The sequence below is a fragment of the Kockovaella imperatae genome (genome assembly GCF_002102565.1).
Source record: "Kockovaella imperatae strain NRRL Y-17943 chromosome Unknown BD324scaffold_10, whole genome shotgun sequence".
Lineage (NCBI taxonomy): Eukaryota > Fungi > Basidiomycota > Tremellomycetes > Tremellales > Cuniculitremaceae > Kockovaella > Kockovaella imperatae.
The window spans coordinates 353,402-376,786 of NW_019028950.1; the positions used below are offsets into that span (position 1 = coordinate 353,402).

Below are 23,385 nucleotides of genomic sequence, written 5' to 3' on the forward strand. Positions count from 1 at the left end.
CATCAGCTGGTGACGTCGTTTTGAAAGACATGTGATTCTTGATTTTTTTGGTTTTGCAGCAGCCTAATCCCATTCATTCTGTTGCTGCTGCTCATTCGATCATTTGGTCAAACAAGTTCATTTATCTCCCCATGAAGCTGTAGTTATCTCGCTCTTGCCATCCCCCAAACCATCTTACACACGTACATATACTCATAATGTCGGATCCATCGTCATCGAGCCGCGCTTCTGGCAGTACCAATGGCTCTCAAAGACCGAGCAAGAATCTGAGGCAGAGATTCAAGCATCAATTGGAGGAACTGGGGGACAAGGAGGAAGAGTTGAGCGTCAAACTCAAGCGGAGAGTGAGTGCAAGGAGGTCTGAGACGGCTGTCCAAGATTGTTGCTCGACTGACTCGTGGTGTCGCGGCAGGAGGACGGTCATTTCAAGGTGAGCGAAGGGTGGACAGAAAACATGGATGATCTTCGGGAAAGGCATTCTGACCACCTTCATTGACAGCTACTGGGTGAGTCGGAGCAGAGATGGAATTGTCAAGTATGTTGCTGATGCTGATGTGATGGACAGCGCCTGGAACGCCTTTTGACGAGATTGGTGAGGCACCCCTGCACGAGTCATTGATCGCAAATCTCACCCCATCTCTCTTCTCTCTTCAGACCTTAGCGAATCAACCTTCTTCAAGCATCATGACGAAACGCCAAAGAAGACATGGAGTAAATGGCTGTTCGGTAGAAAGGTGAGCCGGAGGGCCTCCATGACCACATTAGATGTCCTGACTGATCAAAAATCTTGGTTATAGTTCTTCTTCCCAGCGTGAGATGACCCCTCGGCTAGATGAGGCGGTAAAGACGCTTATGCCACACGTCAGCGGTATCATCCTCGGTCTATCCCTCGCTGTGTTCTTCATGAAAGACTTTGGAGAGCTCCAGTGAGATGATCCCTTCAGGACCCCCTGTTGAGTCTATGCTGATGGAGCAGGGCCGACTTGGTCGAAATGTGGGCTACAATGCCATCCAATTTCGACGTCAGCGATTTAATATCGAATCTGACACTCGTGGATGGTGAGCGAGCAGGCAACAAGTGGCTCGTGTCTCACTCTGATAACTTTTCTCCTTCTTTTCCCTCTCTCCCTATTCACGACTCTTACGCTCTATACTCTCCCGGTCCTCTAATCAGACGCAAGGAAAGCACTAAAGAGTCGAGATTTCGCAGTTGGGGAAAAGCTTCAGGATGAACATGGCCTAGAGAAGAATCACCCAATTATTCTGATCCCTGGAATTGTGTCGACGGGCTTGGAAAGCTGGAGTACAGAGCCGGTGGCGAGAACATTTTTCAGAAAGAGATTATGGGTGAGGGCGGAGTATGTCCTCAGAGAGCGGCAACTGATGTCGTGGTGAAGGGTACTTCGACGATGATTAGGGTATGTACACCCTGCACTCGATTTAGAGTATTGCCTTGCTGATTAGACGTGCAGGCCGTCGTAACCAACAAGTAAGCGTCGTGCCGATACATTAGCCTCCAATCGCTGACTGCGTGCAGAGAACGGTGGCTCCAGGCTCTGAGTGTTGATCCTGACACTGGCCTCGATCCGCCTGGGTTCAAGATCAGAGCAGCACAGGGACTAGACGCGGCGGTCAGTGGCATACAACGTCAAGACTTTGTCAAATGCTGACTATACGGCAGTCCGAATTCATCCAGGGTATGCTGCACCTGAAAGTCGTGCTGGTGGGTTAACAAGCACGTAGGGTATTGGATCTGGCAGAAGATCGTGGAGAATCTCGCCATGTTGGGATACGACACCAATTCGATGGACATGGCTGCTTATGACTGGTGAGGCATCCCGATGCAATAGCGACGTTGAGTCCGCCTGACCCGCTCTTCAGGCGACTATCTTATTACAATCTCGAAGTACGCGATAGCTATTTCTCACGTCTCAAGGCGCGAATCGAGATCATGCGAAAGCATAATGGCAGAAAAGTTGTTCTGTGCTCTCACTCGTGAGCAGGCCATATAGCGAGTCAATCGATGGCTAATGTCTCATAGCATGGGGGGTACCCTTGTCCTTGTAAGCATCTCTTTGGTATCGCGCTGCTGCCACAGTGACTGATGTTGCCCATCCTTTACAGTACTTGTTAGTCCGGCTGACTCCTGAGTCGTGACTGACCATCTCAGCTTGAAATGGGTCGAGATGCAACCTGATGCTAATGGATTTGGAGGTGGTGGAGGACCGGCTTGGGTTGATGTGAGCTACATCGCTCGTTTCTGAGGACGAGCTGACACGTCTGCAGGAAAACATCGAGTCGTGGATCAATGTCGCCGGGTCATTACTAGGTGAGCTGACCGATACCTGAGTCACAGGAATTCAACTGATTCGGTCTACAGGGGTATCGAAAGCCATGACGGCGTTCTTGTCCGGAGAGATGAGGGATACAGTCGACATGGTGAAAGGGCCCTGGGATGAAATGTAACACAGATCTGACGGTTTACAGAATCCGGTCGGATCTTGGGTTCTAGAGAAGGTGAGCTGCTCGTCGCGCATGTTACGACACCAGAATCAGCTTACACTCGCCAGTTCTTCTCACGGAAAGAACGTGCCAAGCTATTCAGACGATGGCCAGGTGCGAGTTCCATGTGGGTCAAGGTGAGTCTCTGATCTGATGGTGATGAGGATGGTGAGGACTGCACGCTGAGGCCTTTGGACAGGGCGGCAACCGAATCTGGGGCAATACAGAAATGGCACCGGTAGGCTTTTTACTTTACCTGTAACTCTTGAGTCTCCATTGACGTGCCTCAGGACGACCCAGCCAATGCAACTGACACGCACGGTCGTTTCCTCTCTTTCCGTCACCCTGAAGTCACCTCTGACGAGCGTAACCTCACCGCTTCCAACGTCTCGCCAAACTTGACCATGAACGAGGCAAGCGCCTATGTTCTTACGCATACGCCATTGCATTTCCAAAAGATGGTCCAAACAAATTACTCTTATGGCTTTGAGACGGATCAAGAACAGCTAGAAGCAAATGATAATGATCACCGCAAGGTGAGTCGGCCAGTGGCTGGTGGTCTCGTTCATGCTGACTGTTGAACAGTGGACCAATCCTTTGGAAGTCAAGTGAGGCAACCCTCACCGGCACGTGCTCCTGCTGATACCGCTTGCAGGCTACCCGCGGCTCCCAAGATGAAGATATTCTGTCTCTACGGACACGGAAAGGAGACGGAGAGATCTTACTGGTATATGCAGGGAGAATACGAGCAAGACGAGTCAAATCCAGACGCTAGGGGTCAAGAAGCCATCGTAAGTCACTTCGCCGATCCAGCTTGTATCCAGCTCACCCTGATGTCACAGTGCGAGGCAGATAATCTTGAAGGCTGTAACAATCAGACTACATCTAGGACACCGTTAGACTTTCCATTGGCAAGACAACAATGGATTGATACGGCCGTATCTGTCCCTGGAGCCATACCAGAAGTGAGTCGTCAAAAGACCTTGGCCCCAAATCAATCTGTCGAATACTCATGTGCTCGGCTCCCCTTTTCGCCAGGTCCGATCGGGCGTCAAGTTTGGTGACGGCGATGGGACCATTCCAGTGGTCAGTCTCGGCGCCATGTGCGTCAAAGGATGGAAAGGCAAGACTAGGTGGAATCCATCAGGCATAGAGGTCGTCACTCAGGGTCAGTCTGACCTTGCCCGCTAATCGCCAAGGAAGTCTGTCTCTAAGCTGATCACAAACATTCAGAATACAAACACTCGCCAGAATCGTTTGATCTAAGAGGAGGAGCTCTGACGTGAGAACTCTGAACCCCCCAAAACATATCTCTCTCACACACACACACATAAATACTTTGAAGTCGGAGCTGACTGGTCAACTCGTCTACAGTGCCGATCACGTCGATATCCTCGGTGCATCACCTTTGAACAGCGCCATCTTAAAAATCGCAGCTGGTCAAGGTCATTTGGTAAAGCAACAAATTGGATCGGACATTATGGAGTATGTAGACAGGATGGATTGGGATTAGATGGGGAAGCCTGGCGTATCTGCTTGCCTTGCTTCGCTCGATGAGCATGATGCTCACAATCTAGATCGGATGAGACTTCCAGGATTAATGATGGCAGAGATAGACACATACACATACAGCATTTCATAATATGAGCAAAACGATGGATGCATTGGACTGTTGAGGAGAAAAGAGAGAGAGAGAGAGCATGAGACGCTCTCTCCCCGTTATACCAGTAATTGCGTATGAACCTCACATACAATATGCATGTTATGGACGCATCAGACCGCTTGACACGCTATACGTCCTCAACTGGGGAACGCCGTCAATTGTCCATTCAAAAACACGACGGCTTCGTCGATCGCTTCCATCCCGAAGACAAAAGGGTGCTCGCTCATCCTCCACCTTCACACCTCGCGAGAAGGGTTAAAAAAAATCAAAATGACAAGTTACATCAAATGGGGTGTGTATATTACAGAGAAGGGTTTTTTGGGGGAAACAACGATTCCGATATTGATATTAAGGAAGGGCGGAGGGGAGGGAGGTTGAGGGGGACACTGTGAACCGGGGAATGCTGATGGTGATTGCGAGGTTTGTGGTCGTAGGGTGTGTGTGCGAGAGAGAGAGATGGAGAGAGCACAAAGTGAAAGGAGAATTGTCCATTCCTGACACGTGAACACTGCGGGTGTTTACACGTAGTCCATGTCATCCGTTCGTTTCCAGATCGTTAAGGGGGAGAGAAAAGTCGTAAAGTGATTGAGAGGCTGTTTCGTCTCATATAACAGAATAGCCAGCATGGTGAAACAGAGGCATGGGCGCAGTTGATGTGCTCCGCTCCGCTCCGTTCCGCTCGCCTAGACCACTGGCGCAGGCGTCGGCGCAGGCGCTCCGTTCCGCTTGACGATCACCTGGTCGAGTCCAGCACCACACATACCCGGGACGATAGGTACACCCGTCGCACTGTATTCAGGAGGATACGAGCACCCTTGAACAGCCTGGAATGCCGGTCGGGTATCAGCTGAATTGGCCCAACCGCTTCCTGGTGAGATGGTCGCTCCGGAAGAAGGGTTGGTAAAGGTAGGTCCTGGTAAAGTGATGGGCGAAGCGTTCATGGTGTATTGAGGGATATTAGTCATCTGAGCGGCGTTGACGTCGGAAAAGGTAGGAACGGGCCAAGGATATGAAGCAGAAACTGTAGCAGGAATTTGACCAGCTCCGGCACCTCCAGTCATATAGGCTTCGGGGTAAATGCCGTCAAAGGCATTGATGGGCGTTCCAAAACTGGCACAGGTGCCAAAGGCGGTTCTGGGATCCGGGTTGATCCAGCCCTGTTCGACACCGAGCTTATAGTGCCAGAAAGGGTTCGGTTGAGGGTTGCCAGTGGTGGAATTACCAATTTTCCAGGTCCAGAAGAAGTAGTCCTAGATCAAAGGGGTCAGCGATCGCCCCTCTCACTCGTATCTCTTCTTATTCACCTGCAAAGCATCCATTTCCGCTTGGACGAACAATTGAAGATCCTGCTTGACAGTCTCATTCCATTCCTGCCAATTGTTCCACTGATCACACGATCCTCCCGTCGGACCGTTGTATCCCGGGTACGTCCCTTCGTATCGTGTGCCAACACCGACATTGTTGACATACAAGCCGCAATCATTGATGGCAGCAGAAAATTCACCAGCGACCGAAACTCCGAATTGCTGAGCACTCGTGTTGGTATCTGCCGCCCAGTACTGACAGGGCATCTGCGCGATGGAAGGGATGGGTCCAGTCTGTTGAGTGCCGAATACGAGGTAAGGGTGTTGATCCAAAGCCAAGCGGTCGGCACCGGGTAGGAAACCGAACCAGGAGGTGAAGCCAGCAAAGGCATCGTGAATGGAGAGGAAAGGTCCATTTCCAGCACCAATACCCGTGACAGATCTTATCTCACGGTAGGCTTCCTGGTAGAACGAAGCGACGACGGTCTTGTTGATGACGTTGGAATTGGGTTCATTGACAAAGCCGAACATCTGAACGACGGGTGCGTACTCGGGCTGAGAAATGAACTCGGCAAGCGTCCGCATGTAGTCGAGCGATCGTTGAGCATTGGCGAGGCCCATGGTGCCGAACATCCAGTTGACAGATCCGAGCTTGCCAGAGTGGTTCCAGCCATCTGCGCAGGTGCGTCAGCAAATCCGTGAAAGGGCCGCAAAGCTCAGACTCACTCTGGGATCCAGGTACAGTGTGAAGATCAAGGTTGATCCGGATACCATACTTTCTGCACCACTGGATAGCTTTGAGAACATAGGTCCAAGAGACTCGTTCAAGGAAAGGCTCTCCTGGCCAAGTCTCGACGGCCCAATGACCAATGGGAAGTCGGATCCAGTTCAGACCGACCGATGCAATCTCTGCGATATCCGCTTCGGTGATAAAAGTGTCATAATGTTGAGTCATGGCCGTTTCGAGATCGTCTCCCATGTTCAGCGATAGGGTATATTCATCGACGGCTTGACCTCCGGCACCTTGAGCATACTGTTGATACAGACCAGGGACGATGAACGGTTCAGTGTTGAGCCATCCTCCAAGATTGACACCCATGACCTTATCCTGTCCCCAGGTCCAATTTTGGTTCAACGCGGGAGTCCAGGAATTGACTTGGGCATCGTTCTGAGGCAAGCACAGCGTGTCAGCGAGCAGCTTGAACCTCCGAATCCGTGTCGCTTACATTGAAAGGATCTGACGGATCCCATACCCATGTACCGCCGTAGGGGTTGTTATAGGTGGCCGTTGAGCCATCCTCGAATGTCAAGAGAGATCCCTGTCCACCGCTGGTAGGAGCGGCCGAAGGCTGTTGTCCATGCCCTCCGGTGTGGGTTTTAGAACTGCCGTCTTCGTTGGAGCCCCCTCCGGATTGATCATTATCAGCACCAGACTGTGATGAACCAGAGCTCGAACTGTTGTTTTTATTCCTCAGGGAGAAGCTAAACCTTAATCAGTATCCCCCAACATGACACCAGACACCCACTAGACGCCTAGACCGACACCCGCACCGATGACCAAGAACGCTCCGATCCCGATACCGATCCAGAGCGCCTTTCTTGATTTTTTAGGTCTGGAGGCTCCAGCCCACCGGGGGGACTTTTCTGAGAAAGTGCCGGGTGCGTTGATCGCATTCGGAGCGACATGGCCTTGCTCTTCGAATTCGTCTGATACGCTCAATTGAGGGCTCGAAGTGGCGAGACGTGATGAGCCTCGAGCAGGTAGGGGACGATGTGACTAGAATTTCATTTCAGCAGTTGGAAACTTGGTCTGTATCACACAGGCCACACACTCACGTCGTCTCCATAGGTGCCTGCGGCGGCTGCGAGAGCCATACCACTACCCCAAGAATTCCTGTTACTTCCGTATCCGCCTGCTCCGCCTGCCAAGCTGCCGTGTGTCGAATCTCTGGAGATGATACTCGGTGCAGGCATGTACTCGTTACCCGATCGACCCCAGTATGAATCTGTGATACCTTGTCCTTCAGGTGACAAGAGTTGAGAATCGGGAATGCCTCGACCGCCAAGCGAAGTGTAAGGTGATGACATGTCGGGTGTCAATCGACCTCCGGCACTGCCGTGGGCAGCAGCGGCAGCGAAGGGGGAAGGGTATTGCTGAGGGGATGTGTATTGGTAGGATTGACCTGACGGAGACGGACGAGCGGATTCATCGTTGTAAGGTGATTGAGTATGAGGGAATTCGGGTGATGGACGGAGGTCGGGTGAATGACGAGGAAGTGAAGCGTATTCTTCCAGTTGAGAAGGGGTGGGACCGACATCGGCTTTACGTGGTGTCGGCATGGTGAAGAGGTGGATGTTGGTGAGCCAAGCGAAGGGTGGATGAGAGTGGTTGATGGTGATGATGTTGAAATTGATCTGTGGGATTTGAGAGGGTAGAGTGTATTGGACAAGGGAGGTGGTGGGTAGAACAAGCGTGGGTCAACGCTGTGCACGAAGGGAAGGTGGAATAATGCTTGGTATGCTTCCCCCTCCGGGAACGGGAAGGAGGGACGAGGGGGTTGGGGTTGGGATGTGCTTGGTGTGAACGGACTCACACCTGATGGAAGAGGGGAAGAGAGAGGTGAAGTGGCAAGGATGACGCCAAGAGTCTTGGGGCGATGACCTATTTCGCCGCTTTAGAGTGATGCAATAGTGTTCTGTATCGCTGAATGAAAGGTCAACGATGAGCATATGAGAGAATGTCAAGTGAAGAGCGAAGAGAGAAGAGAGGCTGAATGGTGGGTTACAAAGGGGGGATGAGGGGCAAAAGGACGGGGAATCAACCAACCGCGAGGAATTGTACGTTGAATGAATCAAATCACTCACCTAGCGTCTTTCCTTTGTCTGTCTCTCTCTACACACAGTCGCAGCAACTGCTCTGAACGTATTGCACCGACTACACCCTCAGTCTCGTCCAACCCAGCAGCAGCAGCAGCAGCAGTAGCCCCAGCAGTAGTCAAGTGAATCCCTTCCCAAAAGGCTTAGAGATGTATGTGTCACGAGGGTTTTGAAACAAAAAGAAAAAAAAAAACGGGACAACAAAGCAGCAAAAACGCCCCGGTCCGAAGCGGGCGAATGATGCCCGGGGGGAAGGGGAAGCTGTGCTGCTGTTGTTGAGGCACACACGATGGTATATGTGCCTATCGTATACAAGCAGTGAAGTGGAATGAGGAGGAAGAGCCTCAAGATGGTAGCAGGTCGTCTCGATGTGATGCCTCTGATCCCACCGAGACGACGACGGTGATGATGATGGTGGTGATAATTGGATAATTGGATGGATGGTAAACAAACGCCACAGTACAGTTGTTTGGAATCTCGGTTGCCCCCCCACTCGCCGGGATATCGGTGTATGGAAAAGGGGTGGGGGCAAAGAGGACCAATGGCAGAAACCGAGGACCTTTTTGGTGGATGTGATGATGATGATGATGAATGAAGAATGAAGCTTGTGAAGATCTGTGTCCCTACTGATGGGGAATGGATTCAATGTTTTGGTCCTCTTTTCTTTTCTTTTCTGTTTCTTTCTTCCGCTTCTCTACCTCGGACAAGAGTACCGCGTTCGTCGGACGGAGCCCTCAGCACCATATGGAGTCAACCCGCTGTCATCATGAGAAAGGATTCATAGAGGATACCACTAAACCCAACGTCGTGGAAGCCATAAGGTGTCACCCTTCACTGCCTCAATGAACACGCTACCAAACGATCATGCTCTCTCCGTGTGTGAGTGAGGCGTCGTCGTCCTCGCCGTAAGGTTATTAATTTTCCATGTCAGACGAGCTTGAGATGACTGCTTATCCTCCTCGCGTCGCGGGTGTTGTGGTTTTTTCCCACCTCCTTTTTTGTGCTTTTACCATGGTGGCGGCAGAAAAAGAGATGGCGATGCGAAAGAGCTTTTGAGAGAGAGAGAGTTCAAGACTAATAAACCATCATTAGAGTACATCCATGGATATTGGCGGTGCAGAGAGACGCAAGGATGTCGCTTGGGACTTGTGGAAGACTCGACATGGCGTGACTCGGACAAAGTTCTTCCATTTCCACATACGTGCTTGTTGCCACTCGCGAAAAAGATCGTGTGGTACGTTAAAACCGCTTACGACCCCAGGAGTGAAGGAATTGTAGATGGCGTCGTAGAGTCCTCAGGTTTGGCAGGAGATATACACCTCGGTATCAAGTGTCGCGTCATAGCCGGCATAGCTTCATCAGAGGTGGTGAGAAGAGCAGAGAGCAAGCCGGCGAAGTATGTCTGGCTTGGCATTGAGGCTCACGTTTATCGCATCATCGCACAACCGGAACTACTCCCCATGGTGGCTGAGATGAAGCGGATGGTCTCAGCGGAAGGACAAGATAGCGTGTAACAATTGGAGCATCGGCGCGAGGCGGTCCTCGTACAGGCTATAGACGTGTACTGCCTGCCCTAAAGATCATCCGGTGGCGGTGGGCTTCGGCCCATGAGCCCCCGCCGCCCCCGCCCCCTTGTGCCTGTTCCGATTTACCAAGAGGTACAGCCTCAGTGATTCCTCCAAAGTCGCCCTTGAGACGGTACATCACATCGGCCGAAGATCTCGTCGAAGTTCATCGAGGCGCACTGTCGAAGAGCGCGCAAAGTCCCCGAAGTACACTGTCGAAGATACTCTATTTACCTTCCCGAAGAACCGCCAATGACCTTCCAGATCTACCTCCAAATCACCTCCGGAATACCTCCACGGTGACTCCCGATTCCACTCCGAAACGGCACTCGGAATCGCTCCGGAAACCTCCACAGCACGTGGCTGTACCCTGAATCCTATCGCTACGCAATACGACAACCTGTCCAGATCGCGCCTTATCTGTAACGTCTATTGCATGCTTTGAAAGTACTTGACTGGACTTTTCTGTCTCCAAAGGCTCGCAGCAGTCCAACACTCGCCAATCGAGCCTGACCGCCAAGATCAACTCGTTCCGCATGCTTTGTGTCATTCACGAGCGACTCCCGCTCAGTTTCGGCCCTTCATTCGCCGCTTACTGACTAGGACCTTGAGATACCTCGAGATCCTTCAGTAGACCAGTAGATAGGTCATACGTCTATGAAACCAATCTTTGTCAGACGCCATATATGTGCGAAAGATGGCCGACTCACCCATCCATGGACGTAAACGGGCCTCATCTCCCCCTTGGCATGTTTCTCCCAGGACGACTGGATGACCTAGTCGAGGAGATGAGTCAGTTTATATTCGCGCTTCCTTGGCTTATTGCCGACACTCACTGGAGACGCGACGATATTCTTCACTGACATTTTGACATTCTCCGCGATCAAGTCATCGACGGTTGAACCCTCTTTGAGGGAATGTCTAAGTTCGATGACGGGTCCAAGGAAAGACATGAGAGGGGAGTTGGAGGATGGGGCGGGTGAATCCTTGGTAGGAGGACTCATTTTATGAGCTGCGATGCATCCCCCGCACTCTGAATGACCGACGACTAATACTGGTGAGAGGATGTGAGAATCAGCAAGGGTCAAGACGATAAGATAAGAGAGAGGCAAGAGCCAGTCGGCGAGTCCTCCTCTTCCTCTTCCTCTGAATCTCACTCACTGTGGTCTACACCGACTGTTCCTACTGCGAATTCGAGAATTGCATTTGCAGAGCTGTCATTCGGTTGGAACTGGCAGATGGGTCAGCGTTCTATTCTGCTATGGAGCCATGACTTTGATCGCCAAAAGAGCGACCATGTCTCGGCTGTCTGGCTGTAGGTGATCAGGATGCCATGTCTGCTAACTCGCTATCCCGCGGGTCATCGACAGCACTCCCATCAAGGGCAGCATGTTTGAATACGTAGCAGGGTCGGGAATGGATGAAATCCTGCCAAGCAGCTCACCTGATTGGCAATGTTTCTCTGCGAACAATGGTCAGCGATCTCGACACACTCTATCGACCAAGAGACTAACGTGTACGAATACTGAACCGGGTTTTTGAGCCATGAGGGTACTTTCGGGGACTCGAGAATCTCCACATCCGAACCAGAGGAATTTGGGATACTGAAAAGCGAGGGATGTCAGCATGTGAGCCACAGTCTGTAAGCAAACGTGCGAACGTGCAGGGAAGCGAGCCATATAGAGCTCTATCCGCCAGACAGACTCCCTAGCAAAACCTCTGACCGTAACAGAGGAATCCGATTCTTCATATTCTACTCACCTGAGCTTTCGCCGAGTTCTCAAAGAATCCCTTCTCCTGTTCTTCAACAGAAGCTGCCCATTTCTGGTTGGATTCCAGTAAAGCCTTCACTTCAGGGTACGATGTGGAGAGAGATGATCCAGACATGGTGTTCGTGGTGGAAGAAAGTGACCTGGTTGATGGTAGATGGGGATTCTGAGCTGAGAGAAAGAGGGCGGCTGGTTTGTTTCTTGACGATCGGCTATTGACTTGGCAGGACAGCAACGATCGGGCTAGCGTTCTCTGGGAAGAACGGAGGAGCAGAATGTTGGGCAATTTTTGCAGCTGGAAGATTGGAGGTATAGCTCTTCCAAGGTGAAGTTTGTGATCTCAGCTAGAACTCTGGATGGGCTGTTCTGATTGAAGTTTTTGGGGGGGAGAGATGAGTCGCAATCAAACGGGATTCGATCAAAAGGCGTACTTTAAATTAAAAAAGAAAAAAAGAAAAATGACCTCATAAACAAAGGGCAAAGTCGCGGGATGCCGTTTCGAGTCCGTCACAGTTTCGAATGGACTTTTGGACCTCTGGAAGCGGGCCACAAGTCTTTCGAGGTCAACGCCTCTCGTGAACGTTGTCATCATACTCTTGGGCAGGTGGGTCGACAGCCATGCTTGAATCCATACACTGAGTGGGCTTCGGGAGACTTACATCCTGCAGATAGTATAGGGCTTGACAGGCAAAGAACCCAGTCTTCTAGAAATATCGACTTCCTTGTCTCGTCTTTGTGATCCTTCTTCCTTCTTCGCCCAGCTCATTCTTTCACACCGAGTACCTTGACGAGACCAAACGCAGCACCAGCTGCGAGTCCACCGACGATCATCGTGCTGGTGGCTCCGTACAGGTAGCCACCGAATCCACCTGTGGCACCGCTGACGAAAATAAGCGTCAGCCCAGTTAGCGGGGTGTGTGTGTGTGTGTGTGTGTATGTTTGCGGGACTAAGGGGACGAACTGCGGGTGCTTGACCCGCTGACTCACGTAAAGTACGTCTTGAACGCTCCAAAGATGAACAAGATGACTCCAGTGACTATACACGAGATGATCAAACCCGTCTCTGCATCGTTCGTCGCCATGTATGGTATCAGAGGAATGAGCCCCCCGATAAAGTAAGACATTCCAATGGTAAGGGCGGAGATCCATAATCGAGATTGAGGGACTTCCTCTAGAATTGGAACATTCAGCAAAGTCCTCGCAGCAGCATATTTCAGTCTTTCACTCACCTAAGCCTTCGCCAAATTTGAGCAAGAACGCTGTAAGACCCATCTCTGAGCCTCTCCTCAAGCCTCCTTCTTCCTCTTGGTCATTTTCACCTGCACGACCAAACTTCCACCATGAACCTTTGGTCTGTCTCTGTCTCCGTTGGGGGGATCCTCCATTCGTGGCACCAATGACCCCTTCCGTTCCTTCTGCGCCGTCTGCTCTGTCGCCCCAGACGTCCTCTTCTACAGACCTCAAATCTTCGGCGACCAAGCGCGACAGAGGTTCTTTGATCCCAAGTGGACCGAGAATCGAGTGAACCTCCCTTTCCATCTCGCCAGAGCATGATCTGAGGACTCGGGCAGAAGTCTGTCTTTGGAGATAATGAAAGTGGTCCAGTTCAGCTTGAGATGCGACTTGGTAACGAGCTTAGATTAGCACTGAATATACCCGAAAAATCCAAAACACTCACGAAACCCTCCTAGACCCATGGAGATGGCACCTGCACATAGCTCCGCCAATCCACCCGTGACGACGAGTTTCGATGATCCGAGGGAAGACAATCCCGCAGTCAAGGCAAAAGGGACGGTGAGACCATCGGAGAGTCCGATGATCCTATCACACGATCAGATTTTGAATATCATTTAAGACAGGTTATGAAGGATCCCCACTCACACATCCCTTACGATCTCTGGAGCCACTAGATGTCTTTCATCTTCCCCCTTGAGCTCTTTACAACATGTTCCCCTCTCTTCTCCATCTTCATGAACTCCACATTTGCTCCCGAGAGGTTGTTCAGCAGCCATCAACGCTTGGAGTTGTTGTCGTCTGGTCTGAGGGGCTGGAGTCGGGTTATCAAGGTACCATATGGGTTTTGTGGGATCTACATTGGATTCTCCAGGCACTTTCTTTGAAGCGGATGGTAGAGGCACGGCGGTAGGTGTAGACGACGATGACGACGAAGATGCGTTGGAGTGATTCGACGACGACGAGGCCGATGCTTGGCAACACTTGTCACCTTTTCCACAGCAGGCCATGGTGAGCGGCGGGGTAAGGTGAGTAAAGACGACGATGAGACTCTGGAGAGAGAGACACAGAGACGGATGTGTTTGGAGTGATGGCGATGATAATTAATGCCTTGAAGGTGTTGATGGATGAACAGCTGCGAGCTTAAAAATTCAGTTGGGGGTCCAGTCAAGTTTCGGCCGACCTCGGTGTGTGTGTAATCAGATTAGAAAAAGGAGTTTGAAGACGTCACAGGGGCAGCGAGGGGGAGAAAACGTAATGAGCCCTGGTCCCTTTCTAATGAGTGATTAGTAAATGCACACATCATTAGAATAAACACCTCCAATCGATATGCCATAGTCCATTTCGCGGAGAACTTCTGTGCCCAGCTGTTCCCTTTCAATCTACTGTGATCAGTCCACTCACGAAGATGCGAGTCGCGGTGGTGGGCTCAGGCGTATCCGGCATCGCAGCTACTTGGGTGAGTGAATCGCTTTGGTATTGATGATGATACACGGCGTGTTTGGTGGGGGGTCATCACTGAAGTCGATGCCTCCAGTTGCTCAACGAATATTCCGATCACGAAGTAAACGTGTATGAGAAGAATGACTATCCTGGTGGACATACACACACCGTCGAATTCAGACGTGAGCGAGGGGAGGGTTGCATCTCTCTCTCTCTCTCAGTCACTCACTTGCTATCTTCAGGGAAGGGCAAGGAGAGTTGCATGGTCGATACGTGAGTGTTTTGGCGAGACTCGATGGCGATACCTAAAGCTAACATGCCACGGCCAACTCGCAGCGGATTCGTGCGTGTCGATGAAACAAAGTCTTTCGAGAAAGAAATGTCTTGCTGATCGGGGGAATACTCACGTTTTCAGATCGTCCTCAATCCCGTCACATACCCCAACTTTCTCCGATTTCTCAAGTTGCTCAAGATCCCGTTGCTCAAGACTGAGATGACTTTCTCTGTGTCCCGGGACAGAGGTCGATTTGAATGGGCAGGGGAGGCGCATGCGCTGTTCTGTCAATGGACAAACCTGTACGTAATCATGGGCTTCTCGTGATCATCTTCTTCTTCCAAGGATCCTGACGCCTCCCGCCTGCCTGCACAGATTTAATCCTCGTTTATATCGTATGATATGGGACGTCTTGCGATTCAACATTTTCGCCATTGAAATCTTGAATCAAAAGTCTGACAACGACATGAGCATAGGAGAATACCTAGATCGTGAAGGGTATAGTAGTGCGTTTAAGGAGGATTATCTGATGGTGGGTTCTTCCCCCCTCTTGCTTGCCTCTCGACTCGACGTCAAGAAATTGACACGCTCAGCCGATGACAGCTGCGATTTGGTCCACACCTGCCGATCAAGCTGCTCTCGACTTTCCAGCATCGACCCTGATTCAGTTCATGCACAATCATCACTTGTTACAGATCACGGGGAAACCAAAATGGCTGACTGTCAAAGGCGGATCGTGGGTCATACCGTCCCATATGTCCTGATAGGTCATGTCGCTGATAGATGGTCCTTTCAAGAAAAAAGTACATCGATGCGGTCCTCGGTGGACTGGCCCCGGAGAACCTGCACCTCAATACTGAGATAGTCAGCGTTAGATCCGTCGACGATGGTGTCGAATTGACCGAAGCGTCTGGCTCGAAACACATCTACGACCATGTTATCATGGCCACGCACTCGGATACGACCCTGGCGATTCTTCGGAAAGGCGGCAAGTTGACATCCGAGGAAAGTCGCGTGCTTGAACCTTGGCGATGGAGCAAAAATGAAGCTGTCCTTCACTATGATGAACGATTCATGCCGATCCGAAAGATTGCCTATTCCGCTTGGAATTATTTGACCTTGTCAAAAGCTCACGAGGGTCCAAAACGATCCAAAAATTCCAAACGTTCCTCCTCCAACACCACTGCCTCTTCCTCATCTTCCATCGACACGGTCTCCCTCACATACAGTATGAACATTCTTCAACATCTCGATGAAAAACGTCATGGTCCAGTTCTCGTCACCCTGAACCCTCCTTTTGAGGTGGATCCTTCCAAAGTCATAGGCAGGTGGCAGTATGATCATCCCATGATGACGCGTTCCTCGATTGCCACTCAAACTCAGCTCAAATCTATTCAGAATGTCCGCGGTATATCCTACGTGGGAGCATGGACAAAGTATGGCTTTCACGAAGATGGGTTCACTTCGGCTATGCGGTTACTCAACGAAGAGCCATTCAATGTACGGGCGCCATTCGACGTAAGACCGGCTCAAAGGCCGATTCCACATGCGGGAATCATATTGAGCATTCTCCGAGTGAGTATAGACAAGTTGGACCAGATCAGAAGAGGTCTTTTGCCTCTTTGGGAATGGATCGCATGGGTCATGGTGATCATTTTACTATGGCTGGAGCAAGCGGCGGCGGCAACCCGTTTCGGGGTCTTGGCGGGATCTCTTAGACGTTTGCGAGATTGTTGGACGATCGACAGTGAGGCGGAAGAACCTAGAAAGAGCAAGTGAGGGGAGGCTGAGGAGGATGAGGAGGATGCGGGATCGTCCGCAAGGGAGGCAGTTTTTCGCAAGGGCATGCATGCAATCGGATGCAGGGCGCGTAGGCACCCCCCCAAATCGATCGTCAGAGCCTTCCTACGCCACGGGCGAGGAAGAAAACTCTAAAGTCCGAACGGCTGCCTGGCTTGCTGATCCCTGACACGTACGTCCCTGTATCCGCAGACGGTGTCTCGGCTGTCATCCACCCTTGCGGTATCCAAGGGACCATCACGGGATAGCGTGAATCTACTCACGAGCAAGCGAGCGACCTTTTTGTCAATTGAACAAGACGCAGGAGGGGTGTGGCGTGTGGCGTCAAGTCGGTGATCAGAAAAAAAAGTAGATCTAGGGTCCGCTCAGAAGTCGGCATATGCGAAACGAAGAGAAAGAGAGAGAGAGAGAAGGTGGGGGAGGGAGAGAGGGGGGAAGCCTCTGGGGTAAGGAGTCCAGGTTCTCAGTTGGGATCCCTACCCGCTGCTTTTTGGCACAGAGAAGCAGAAGCAGAAGCAGACTGTGTTGCCTCTTTTAATCAGGCTAAATATGATGGTCATTTGCCAGAGGGTGGAAAGAGAGTTTTTTTTTGGTGGAGGAAGAAAGACGAAGGAAGAGGTGGCTTCCTACCAGCCTGCCTGCCTGCTGCTTGTGTCCCCCCCTGCCCCCGCATTTGGCGTGGCGTGGCATGGCCCCCCCACCCTTGACCACAGTGCTTCTGTGCTTGTGTGTCGTACGTCTAATATAATCTCCCATAACCGATACCGGGGAGCGGGCCTTCGAGCAAGACAAAGAAATCGGGGGGCGTTAATGTTGTGCTCGCGATCTAGCTCACTACTACCATTGTACATTCCGAATATTGTTGTCTTGTCCAAACTCCATAGCATTTTCCATTGTGGAGCAAGAACAGAATCATCAAGGGAAAAAAAAAGGCCTCAATACTTGCTAGCTCTGTCGTTGCTCTTCATGGCTCCATAGATCTATACCTCTCTCTCTCTCTTTGGACAGAAACAGCACCGGGAATTACCGAGGGTAGCCGGGAGGAGCTCCCCCTTAGAAGGGACAGGCAACACACCTAAGGACACACGAACGAGGTTGACTGTCGTGTATACATCAACAACACCGAAAGAGCAAAAGAGAATCATTTGAGGCATAGTAAACCATAGTTCCATCCTACCTGGAACCTGTGACAACCTGTCCGACCTTTTGACGGCCGTCAACTGTCCTGCGAAGCAGCTGGGCTTTGCCGAACATTTGGGAACACTCGCGCAGAGCTCGTTGAGAGGGATCCAACCTTTTGTGGCGACCTAACGCTCCGCTTTCGTTCTACCTTTTGTGGCTCTCAACCAGTCAACCAGGAGGCACGAAATACCGGTATCAGGATCGACGGGACCTAGCTCACGGTGAAAATCTCCTCAATCAATCATGATGATGAATCCGAATGATCATCATTACGGGATGGACGATGGCGAGTCGTCGCCCGAGAGTTCGAATGGAGGTGGAGGTGGAGGAGGACATGGATATGGGAATGGAGAAGGGAGCGCTAGGAAAAAGGTCAAGATCTCAAGGGCAAAGATCGCTTGTCTGCCGGTGAGTCAGGGAGCCCTGATGCCGTGATCAAACGATGCAAAATGGGCTGTGTGCCCGCTTGCTTGCTTGCTTGCTTGCTTGCTTGCTTGCTTGCAGCTTGGGATGATTCAAGTGTGCCCGCTCAGATCCATATCGAGCGTGCATCGAGCGGCGTGTGTCTTTCTTCAGCGCTGACTTTTTTTTTGTTAGTGTCGATCAAGAAGAACTAAATGCGGTGGCTCACCTCCCAATCCATGTCAGCATTGCTTAGAGGCTCATCTTCAATGTAATTGGCCTCCGGCAGAGACACGACCTAAGCGTGGTAGACCGCCCAAGAGACCATCTTTGGTAGATACTACATCGACAGGCAGCATCCCTTCTTTCGTAGCTGAAGTCAATGGTCAACAGCAGCAGACACAAGTGGGTGTAGGAGCCGCTGCTCGAAACAGAACCGATTCAATGGTTTCTTCCATTGTCGACTTTGACGGTAGACAATTGGCAGGAATCAGTGGAGGAACAGCTTCAACTAATCATTCGAACCATCATCAACAGCAGCAACAACAACAACAACAGACTCAACATCTGCCACAAACTCATACCCAGAATCACCATCACCACCAGCAACCACCACCACAACAACAACACACGCCATATCCCAATCTTGAGCAACTCTTTGGCAACTACACAACCACTGAGCCTGGAAGTAGTCATATCCCACATCAACCTCTTCCTTCCACACAGGACAATGGCAATATACCCAATCGCATGTCTTCTATCAATAGTGGTGCGACCAATAGCTCGAGACATCAGCAAAAGAGTCCAGCTAGACCTTCCGCGTGGGAATTAGGCACGCTCGCTCAACCCGATCGAGGCGGTACCAACCCTCCTGAAGACTTTATCATCCCTGACCATAGGCCCGTCGATACTGGCTCTTCGCAGATTGTCAGGCGAAGGAGAAAAGGAGGTTTTACAGCGTTTGACGATGGTGAGGACTCGTACTCCTGATTATTTGGTAGATTATCAGCTGACTGACCCACCTGCTCAAAGGTCTCAATGCTGAACTCTTGGACAATGGAGATCTTTCGGAAGATATCGGATCAACCTTTATCAATCATCCTGTCGATACGAGAGGATTGCCACCTGCCACGATCATCCAAGATATTCTCGAGACCTTTTTTCTCCACTTTGCCTGTCATTTCCCATATCTCCATCGAGCGGCATTGCAGAGTATGATAGATCAAGGACACGAGCAATCAGTCTTTCTTTTCAATTCTATAGCGGCACTCGCAGCGAGGTGAGCACTCCCTCCACTGGAGGACTGGGATCCATCAATCTCTCGTCGTTCACGCTCACGCTCTTCCCCCCTTTAGATTCTCCAGTCATCCTGAAATTGGCCCGCTCCACCTGGCACCACATCTATACGGTCAGGTGTTCTACGATCGAGCAATGATGAGCATCGGGTCACAAAGTGGGACACCCTCCCGAGAGACTGTCACTGCATTGTTGCTCCTCTCCTTCGCCGCGTTTGGTCTAGGAAGAGATGTTGACTCGAAAATGTGGCGAAAAATGTCCATCGAATTGGCTTTAGAGATGGGTCTGCACCTTGTGAGTCCAAAGCACAGGTAGAAAGAAGATCACGTAGGCTGATAGCGAATCAAGGCACCGACAGAAGAGATCGAAGCTACAGCTTCTTCTGAAGATCTCCGATTCGACAGATTAGTCTTCTGGTCTGTCCTCATCTTTGACACTGCCATCAGCTTCCAAGAAGGCAGACCTACGACGATCGATCCATCGGAAGTCACTGTCAGTTTGCCGACTGAAGACGATGTTCACCCAGCCCATGATGATCAAGAACAAGACCCGGGCGAGAGTCAGCATTTGAGATCACCTTTTCCTTATGTTGCGGAGACCATGTTTGGATTGGGCTCCCTGTCCAACTTGTTGAATTCTGTTCCGATCGATGACAAATTTGGCGAACCGGAATTCATGGATCAAATGAAATTGATCCAACATAAAATTGCCCTCTTTTACGATGAATTGCCACTGGATATGATTTGGTCAGGTCAAAAGTGAGTTTGAGCGGCTGCGATATGCCACAAAGAAGTGCAACAACATGGACTGACTGACCCCGCTTGTCAGCCTGCAATGGCATTACAGAGCTGGATCTGGACCTACCTATCTCTTTTTGCACCTGTACAACTTTACCATCAATGTGAGTCTTCAGTCGATCAAAACAGTCTCGTCCCCCATCTTTTTTTCTGACTCCTCTTGCTCCATTCAGGCCGTTCGTTTCCTCGTCGACAGGTTCAGAGCTACCAACGAAGAATTCAAAGCCTCTGGACGACCTCACGATCCTTCCCCTCAGAAATACGTCGTACCTGAAAATTGGTTGCACGGAGCTCGATTTATCAGTGAAATGCTAGTGTTGGCTGACATTGTGGATCCCGTCATTTACCTGGCGAACCCCATGATCACGCATTGTTTCTACATTGCGGAGAACTGTTTCCTCAAGGGTGAGTGGCGGCTCTTGAGTGCGACTGGATGCGGGCAAGCCTGATGGTTGATTGCGTGTGCCTCAGATATGGAATCTTACCGTCACGTCCAGTTTACCCCGGACAGCTCTGCCATGGATAGACCTAGCGCTACACCTGAGAGCGATACCGTCGACAAGCCTCCATCATTAAATCAAGCTCAGAAACTGTTCGCTGCTATTTCGATGCAAAACATCATGAGTCTTAAACAAGGTGTCTCTCGACAGGTCCTATATTGGCGAGGTCTGGCGACCGTTCAAAACAGATTCGATGATCGATTCGGCAAAGCATCTGTATCCAACGAGACGTTTGCGAAACTCGCCAAGGTCATTTCTAATCCTCGTAACGCTCCTTCTCGCTTGGGTGAAGGTGTCATGGGCAGTAGAAAACGAGAGAAGAGACATAAAGGATTGGCTCCCCTTGGCGGACCTTCAATCAGTCAAATGGTGTCAACTTTACCAGTCATGGACAGTCCAATGAGAGGATTTGGGCAGTCTTTCCTTTCGGGCCTGAGTACGGATCTTCCATTCGGTCTCAGTGGCGGCTCGACCGACCTCAGTGAGTTTTCTTTGACCACCCTTCGTATCATCGCAATTTTGCTCATGTCAAAGACGTAGCTTCAGCATCTTCTTCCTCTCCTACAAACTTCTCCGGCTATCCATATCTCTCTAACATCATGGATAGTCCAAACTACGGAGCGATCGGTATGCCTGACGTTCAACAATTCCTGCAACAGTTGGGAGTGACGTCGACATGAGGTGTCAAGGGCGACTCGTTATACTGTACATATACATGTTCCCCTCTTTAAACCCCCTATACCCTACCATCCCATCCAACTGATAAGCATACATATAACGATGGATCCCCATTGAAGTACAGAAAATATGAACATTACCATGCTGAAGAACCAGAAGCACGTCAAATGTGCCACACAGGAACCTGTCACGATCGCTGCGTCATCGATCGTGTACCGCGGTTGATTCTTGATATTCAGGCTGATTTCGAGTCCAATTTAGTTTAGACAGTCATTGTTGGGACCGCGCCTTGTACGAGAGCCAAGGTAGTCGCAAGCTGGAAGTCGAGCCGCATCTCCGCATATCCGTCGTCTCGGCAGAGCGATCGAGATGTCTTTGATACACCCGGGGCACATACTTGACTTGCGACATGCAGTAGGAAGGAAAAACTTACCATAGACAGGGATCATACGGTACGTGAGTGCCTGGATCCCCACACAGACAGGGGCCTACATACATCAGCTATTGTCTCTGCGCATTGATGAGCCGATTGACCCGAGAGGGAATCCCCCGCACGACACACACCGTCCTGCGAGCGTGGTCCCCGTAAACGCATGTAAATGAGGTTTTGGGGATTTGAGAAGTACAGTCGTGCTTCCCATGTCTGTTAGATCGGCAAGCCCCGACGAATACGAAGGCAGGCCTCGTCGTACAGAAACCTCAAAGTGTGTTGCACGTGCGACTCTCCAATCATCCAGAGCTCCTCAGGGTCAAGACACGAATAAGGTCCCTCGGAGTTGTGTATCATTGGCAGACAGACCGGGTGTGAATATCGGCAGCCGCAAAGCCGCAGCGCAAGCCCTCGTACCTTGTGTCCCGGAGGTATCCCGCGGGTAAGTAACCCCAGAGCGTTCTCATGACGCTATAAGCCCCGCATTCGCGGAATTTCTCGTCGAACAGAGAGCTTTGCTAGAGATGGAGAGCTGTCATTGTTCGACAAAGCTATTATACACCGTCAGGGGGGTAGTAATGTTCTGAGTGCCAGATCATAGAAGGTGAAAGGACACTAATCGAGACGCCAGACTTGAAGGCAGATATTTGGGTGATGATTAACGTCACGCTTCCTTGGACTCTAAAGGCTCGGATTCCTTCATGCTCGTTACCTACTGAATGGCACCACTCACAGCCCCATACATATATAACTGATGTTCTCTCCTTGACCCGCCTGATAAACATTCAAGGTCATACAAGATCATCCAAGATATCCACCGTCTTCAACTTCCTATCCATTCAAGATAAGAACAGTCTGGCTTTCCCTCGGCGTTGTCAACCGAATCATTCAAAGATCCTTTCGACCCGAACTCCAACTCCTCCCAAGGATGTCACCAACACCCCTAAAGTTCCGTACTTGAAAGATCCTTTGATTGTTATCTGTCGCTCCACAGACTGACGATGTCGGTCAAAGTCGCCTTCATCTCCAAAAGATCCCACGATACACCCTTTGATCGACTTGACTTGCCATATTCGCTTCGCTTCGCTTCGGCCTCGTCTTCGTCTTTGTACCCCACGACCATAAGAGTTGGGACATGTCACGGGCAGGAAGACCCTTTGCGATCCGGCTGCGAGATTATCTACTGACTCTCACCGGGTCACGATCCTGTCATTACCTGACTCTCACCCTTTGACAGCTTGAGTGAGGCCTTTCTGTCTGTCCCTTTCAGAGTGACACCGCAGCCTGATATAAAGTGCCTGGGAGCCTGTGACTCTGGTAAGTGTCGCACACAGCTAGTATTCTTTGCTGACCTTCTCAGAATAGGACTGAGAATCTGAGAGCACCATACACAGCATGAAGATTGCGATTGTGGGCTCGGGAGGAGCCGGATTGTCTGCCCTATGGGTAAGTCTTGTTGAGAACATTGTCAGCCTCCCTGGAGGTAGCATGTACCTCGCTTAGGCGCAGATTCACTCAGAACATCATCTGGCTTGGACTGACGATGTATCACTGTAGGCCCTGAACGAACATTCGAAGCACCATGTCGAGATCTTCGAGAAGGAATCTGTACTCGGAGGACACGCTCATTCTATCGAGGTCCAACGTGAGGTTTAAAGTCACTGCGTTGT

The 23,385-nt window shown here is 50.8% G+C and overlaps 7 protein-coding genes across 7 annotated transcripts; 3 read left to right on the plus strand and 4 right to left on the minus strand.

The window, feature by feature from the left end:
* Positions 1 to 65: 65 nt before the first annotated feature.
* BD324DRAFT_631130 (Lecithin:cholesterol acyltransferase-domain-containing protein) lies at positions 66 to 4,182 on the plus strand. The gene is made up of 30 exons (XM_022016411.1): positions 66 to 344; positions 413 to 430; positions 500 to 506; positions 566 to 592; positions 655 to 734; positions 798 to 811; positions 867 to 926; positions 977 to 1,059; positions 1,175 to 1,347; positions 1,398 to 1,418; positions 1,473 to 1,489; positions 1,538 to 1,631; positions 1,682 to 1,697; positions 1,744 to 1,828; positions 1,882 to 1,995; positions 2,042 to 2,063; positions 2,125 to 2,129; positions 2,171 to 2,240; positions 2,287 to 2,329; positions 2,381 to 2,439; positions 2,488 to 2,517; positions 2,571 to 2,639; positions 2,702 to 2,740; positions 2,793 to 3,038; positions 3,088 to 3,110; positions 3,158 to 3,293; positions 3,345 to 3,467; positions 3,541 to 3,670; positions 3,736 to 3,784; positions 3,877 to 4,182. The coding sequence occupies exons 1-30, from the start codon at positions 198 to 200 to the stop codon at positions 4,013 to 4,015; spliced, it is 2,139 nt and encodes a 712-aa protein (XP_021869848.1). The 5' UTR covers positions 66 to 197; the 3' UTR covers positions 4,016 to 4,182.
* Positions 4,183 to 4,848: 666 nt separating this feature from the next.
* Positions 4,849 to 7,557, minus strand: BD324DRAFT_642877 (exo-beta-1,3-glucanase; the record flags this gene model as incomplete). Its single annotated transcript, XM_022017512.1, has 6 exons — positions 4,849 to 5,415; positions 5,470 to 6,143; positions 6,196 to 6,637; positions 6,696 to 6,951; positions 6,996 to 7,246; positions 7,306 to 7,557. The coding sequence occupies 6 exons, from the start codon at positions 7,555 to 7,557 to the stop codon at positions 4,849 to 4,851; spliced, it is 2,442 nt and encodes an 813-aa protein (XP_021869849.1).
* A 2,946-nt stretch (positions 7,558 to 10,503) lies between these two features.
* Positions 10,504 to 11,798, minus strand: BD324DRAFT_652234 (carbonic anhydrase 2; the record flags this gene model as incomplete). Its single annotated transcript, XM_022018463.1, has 7 exons — positions 10,504 to 10,566; positions 10,622 to 10,687; positions 10,748 to 10,965; positions 11,073 to 11,142; positions 11,356 to 11,373; positions 11,426 to 11,515; positions 11,673 to 11,798. The coding sequence occupies 7 exons, from the start codon at positions 11,796 to 11,798 to the stop codon at positions 10,504 to 10,506; spliced, it is 651 nt and encodes a 216-aa protein (XP_021869850.1).
* Positions 11,799 to 12,357: 559 nt separating this feature from the next.
* BD324DRAFT_70295 (VIT family-domain-containing protein) lies at positions 12,358 to 14,153 on the minus strand. The gene is made up of 6 exons (XM_022019223.1): positions 14,097 to 14,153; positions 13,562 to 14,055; positions 13,359 to 13,501; positions 12,910 to 13,302; positions 12,668 to 12,851; positions 12,358 to 12,560 (listed from the first exon to the last, which is right to left on the minus strand). Exons 2-6 carry the CDS (start codon positions 13,921 to 13,923, stop codon positions 12,443 to 12,445), a joined length of 1,200 nt encoding a protein of 399 aa, XP_021869851.1. The 5' UTR covers positions 13,924 to 14,055; positions 14,097 to 14,153; the 3' UTR covers positions 12,358 to 12,442.
* A 90-nt stretch (positions 14,154 to 14,243) lies between these two features.
* Positions 14,244 to 16,501, plus strand: BD324DRAFT_631180 (hypothetical protein). Its single transcript, XM_022016412.1, has 8 exons — positions 14,244 to 14,372; positions 14,451 to 14,538; positions 14,599 to 14,629; positions 14,693 to 14,699; positions 14,772 to 14,932; positions 15,006 to 15,162; positions 15,224 to 15,366; positions 15,428 to 16,501. Exons 1-8 carry the CDS (start codon positions 14,322 to 14,324, stop codon positions 16,407 to 16,409), a joined length of 1,620 nt encoding a protein of 539 aa, XP_021869852.1. The 5' UTR covers positions 14,244 to 14,321; the 3' UTR covers positions 16,410 to 16,501.
* Positions 16,502 to 17,855: 1,354 nt separating this feature from the next.
* On the plus strand, positions 17,856 to 21,287 carry BD324DRAFT_652237 (fungal-specific transcription factor domain-domain-containing protein; the record flags this gene model as incomplete). The annotated part of the gene is made up of 9 exons (XM_022018464.1): positions 17,856 to 18,020; positions 18,261 to 18,984; positions 19,047 to 19,293; positions 19,370 to 19,604; positions 19,659 to 20,068; positions 20,139 to 20,211; positions 20,281 to 20,512; positions 20,579 to 21,088; positions 21,148 to 21,287. 9 exons carry the CDS (start codon positions 17,856 to 17,858, stop codon positions 21,285 to 21,287), a joined length of 2,736 nt encoding a protein of 911 aa, XP_021869853.1.
* Positions 21,288 to 22,393: 1,106 nt separating this feature from the next.
* On the minus strand, positions 22,394 to 23,358 carry BD324DRAFT_70208 (hypothetical protein). The gene is made up of 3 exons (XM_022019222.1): positions 23,068 to 23,358; positions 22,943 to 23,021; positions 22,394 to 22,883 (listed from the first exon to the last, which is right to left on the minus strand). The coding sequence occupies exons 1-3, from the start codon at positions 23,203 to 23,205 to the stop codon at positions 22,600 to 22,602; spliced, it is 501 nt and encodes a 166-aa protein (XP_021869854.1). The 5' UTR covers positions 23,206 to 23,358; the 3' UTR covers positions 22,394 to 22,599.
* Positions 23,359 to 23,385: the final 27 nt, after the last annotated feature.

Excerpts from the sequence above, each read along its gene's own strand:
- BD324DRAFT_631130 (XM_022016411.1), top strand. The coding sequence starts at position 198 with ATGTCGGATCCATCGTCATCGAGCCGCGCTTCTGGCAGTACCAATGGC. Across the intron at positions 593-654 it reads AACGCCTTTTGACGAGATTG|ACCTTAGCGAATCAACCTTC; the intron begins GTGAGGCACCCC and ends TTCTCTCTTCAG. Across the intron at positions 1,348-1,397 it reads TTTTCAGAAAGAGATTATGG|GGTACTTCGACGATGATTAG; the intron begins GTGAGGGCGGAG and ends GTCGTGGTGAAG.
- BD324DRAFT_70295 (XM_022019223.1), bottom strand. The coding sequence starts at position 13,923 with ATGGCCTGCTGTGGAAAAGGTGACAAGTGTTGCCAAGCATCGGCCTCG. Across the intron at positions 12,852-12,909 it reads CAAATTTGGCGAAGGCTTAG|AGGAAGTCCCTCAATCTCGA; the intron begins GTGAGTGAAAGA and ends TTCCAATTCTAG. Across the intron at positions 12,561-12,667 it reads GCGTTCAAGACGTACTTTAC|CGGTGCCACAGGTGGATTCG; the intron begins GTGAGTCAGCGG and ends TATTTTCGTCAG.
- BD324DRAFT_631180 (XM_022016412.1), top strand. The coding sequence starts at position 14,322 with ATGCGAGTCGCGGTGGTGGGCTCAGGCGTATCCGGCATCGCAGCTACT. Across the intron at positions 14,539-14,598 it reads ACACACCGTCGAATTCAGAC|GGAAGGGCAAGGAGAGTTGC; the intron begins GTGAGCGAGGGG and ends TGCTATCTTCAG. Across the intron at positions 15,163-15,223 it reads TTAAGGAGGATTATCTGATG|CCGATGACAGCTGCGATTTG; the intron begins GTGGGTTCTTCC and ends TGACACGCTCAG.
- BD324DRAFT_70208 (XM_022019222.1), bottom strand. The coding sequence starts at position 23,205 with ATGCTACCTCCAGGGAGGCTGACAATGTTCTCAACAAGACTTACCCAT. Across the intron at positions 23,022-23,067 it reads CTCAGTCCTATTCTGAGAAG|GCTCCCAGGCACTTTATATC; the intron begins GTCAGCAAAGAA and ends CCAGAGTCACAG. Across the intron at positions 22,884-22,942 it reads CTCACTCAAGCTGTCAAAGG|CCGGATCGCAAAGGGTCTTC; the intron begins GTGAGAGTCAGG and ends ATAATCTCGCAG.